General features: G+C 45.0%; 1 protein-coding gene across 1 annotated transcript; it reads left to right on the top strand.

Moving 5' to 3' along the window:
* Positions 1–519: 519 nt before the first annotated feature.
* Positions 520–753, top strand: T265_12071 (hypothetical protein; the record flags this gene model as incomplete). The annotated part of the gene is made up of 1 exon (XM_009179012.1): positions 520–753. The coding sequence occupies one exon, from the start codon at positions 520–522 to the stop codon at positions 751–753; it is 234 nt and encodes a 77-aa protein (XP_009177276.1).
* Between the last annotated feature and the right edge of the window lie 1,817 nt (positions 754–2,570).

The raw sequence follows: 2,570 nt of genomic DNA, 5'->3' as shown, positions 1-2,570 counted from the left end.
TACTCAGAAAGGCACCTGAGTTTTGGTGTTACAGGTCCCTCTGCATCGAAAGCCGTCTTTCTTTCTTTAATCACACAAAACTAATAGTGATTTTAACAGGCCTTGTCGTGCACTGCTTTAAAATGCTCTCCTGGTGGGTGGATGCTGAGGACCGATGCACGACGCAGTTCCAAGGTAAAAAGGTCTGAACCTATCCTTCCGATACACATCAGAATTTAAGGGAGTAGTGACAGATTAGTGGGTCACCAAGTGACTAAATAACCACGATAACTGTTCTCTGTATGCTCACTATTCATGATACACGAAAATCCTACGCGTTTAGAAGCAGATCGCCTAGGATGAGTCAGGTACCTTGGGTTATATAAAGTCCATACAGATTTGAATAGCTAAGTGGTTGGGGAGCAATCATTGTAATGAGATTATTACTTGATCGAACGCAGACTCCGGAAACTCGACCATCCTTTGCCATGTTTGGGCGAACTACGGGTAGCAGCTAATTCCTAATAAGCAAGTTGCGCCATGTCGCGCGTCTCCATTGGTCATCTTCCCGTTCGTTGTGGTGAACGCGATATCGATCGTTTCATGAAGGGCTATGGACGAGTGCGAGATTTTGTCTTAAAAAATGGATATGATTTCGTTGAATTTGTTAACGGAAAGGATGTGGATGATGCTGTGTGTGATTTGCATGGACCTCCGTGGAGAATGCATCACCCCCGTTTGGCGTCAGGATCGAGGGGTGGAAGCCACCTCTAGTGGTTATGACATTGCTCTGTGTCCGCATCATACGCTGCTCAAACCGTACACTAGCCTGTGATGTCCCTAGACTAATGACTTACCACCTCTGCGTCTTTCAGTCCTGTTCTATGCGAAATGGCAGATTGTATATAAGAATCGACGATTCAAACCGAGTATTTTGCGTCCCACCGACAAACGTTGTGACGCGTGTAGTGGGGTTTCATTTGGCCTACTTTCGTTAATAAAAGTTCCTTTATAATAATTCATTTTATCGCATACATGTTGCTCACGGTCTGATAAGTCATTTCCATATAGAAATCGACCGAGTGTAGTCAACAAGCAAGTCGTTCAGCCATTCTGCCCTTTCGGTCCCTAGCTGCCGTGCCACAAGAAGGAGACATGAAGGCTGGGATACTGCCAGGTTGCCCAAGCCTAGACAGGGGAAGTCGAGACGCACATGTCGGGTTCGAACCACGGACCTCCCAGTCAGCTAATGCGCGTTCTATCTACTTGAGCCATCTCGCCCCAAAAATTCTGTTCGTTATCAAAGAACAAAATCTTTCCGGGAGAATGCGAATACCTTTCTACACATGGTGATTAGATAATAGAGATCAACATCTCCATGGTTTGCACGGGATATTCCCACAATCAGACCAAGCATATCGTACAGGAAACTCCACTTAGGTCGATGTTTGAAGATAGACACATAATAAATCGGCCGCGAACGACTCGTTATCATCAGGAAAAACGAAAGCAAGACGAAATCGACAGCCAGGTCGGTTGAACCACACTTGAGTCTCAGATACTAATACCTAATACGCATTAAGAAAGTACGGATCGAGTGTACAAGCAATGTTGGCAGTATCAGAGCACGCACGGGCCGAGTGGCCGGCAAAGTCACGAAATATTTCAAAGTTCACTCAGCTGCGGTGTAAAACCATCAAGTTGATCTGCGGAAAAATTTTTGCGCATGACGCAACCAAAGGCTGGAGTAGGAGAGCACAACTCAAAACTCCGCCCTTTGGCCAACGTGAGATGTCACACGCATGGTTTACAACATGTGGCAAGGTGTACAAATCGCTACGTAACCCAAGTTATCCAAAAATCCGACATAATATTGCGTTTTTAAATGAATACAAAAGTCATGTTTAGGTTTCAAAATTTCTCCTGGTTATGAACATGAAATGCAAACTGAGATACAATTGTAATGGTGATACTGCTGATGGGGGGCATGCGAGTAGTATGTTTTCTCATAAATCCGCTCTGAAAGATTTGCTTTAAATTGAGTAGCGGTCAAGGAATATCTAGGAAATTTCAGGAAGACGCGTTCATGGGGAAGATGGATATTCAATTGTTGTAAACAAGATGCACATGACGGTTTTGCTTCCCTGCCCAATATTCTGTAACTGTTCAGTTGGTAACTCCGCGGCAAAAGCCCTCTTCCTTAAACCGTTAGCTCACGAGCATCATGTGAACAAAATCACCCAGGATTTTGTTCTCATACCGTTGGTAAACTCACCCAGGATTTTGTTCGCATACCTGCTTGAGAAAATCCAAACCTAAGTATTTACATGGTCCAGCTGCTTCTTCGAAAGCACGCGGACTCCTCGCCAGGCCCTTTTGGGACGTGCAATAGTCATATATTAATTAAAATGCGGTATTACCTACTTGAACTGAGATATGGCCTGTATCGGCCAGGTGCGAAGCATGTAGTCCCGTGAACTGAACTGCATAAGGATATCTCATGCCAGCCGCGCAACAAGAGACCCATGGTCCATGTTAGACTGTAGGACACACAGCGCGGCAAAGTAATCTGCGCAGAGTCGGTTGGTATA

Source organism: Opisthorchis viverrini (assembly GCF_000715545.1).
Source record: "Opisthorchis viverrini unplaced genomic scaffold opera_v5_772, whole genome shotgun sequence".
In the NCBI taxonomy this organism is placed as follows: Eukaryota; Metazoa; Platyhelminthes; class Trematoda; order Opisthorchiida; family Opisthorchiidae; genus Opisthorchis; species Opisthorchis viverrini.
This window is presented reverse-complemented; position numbering and strand designations above follow the sequence as displayed.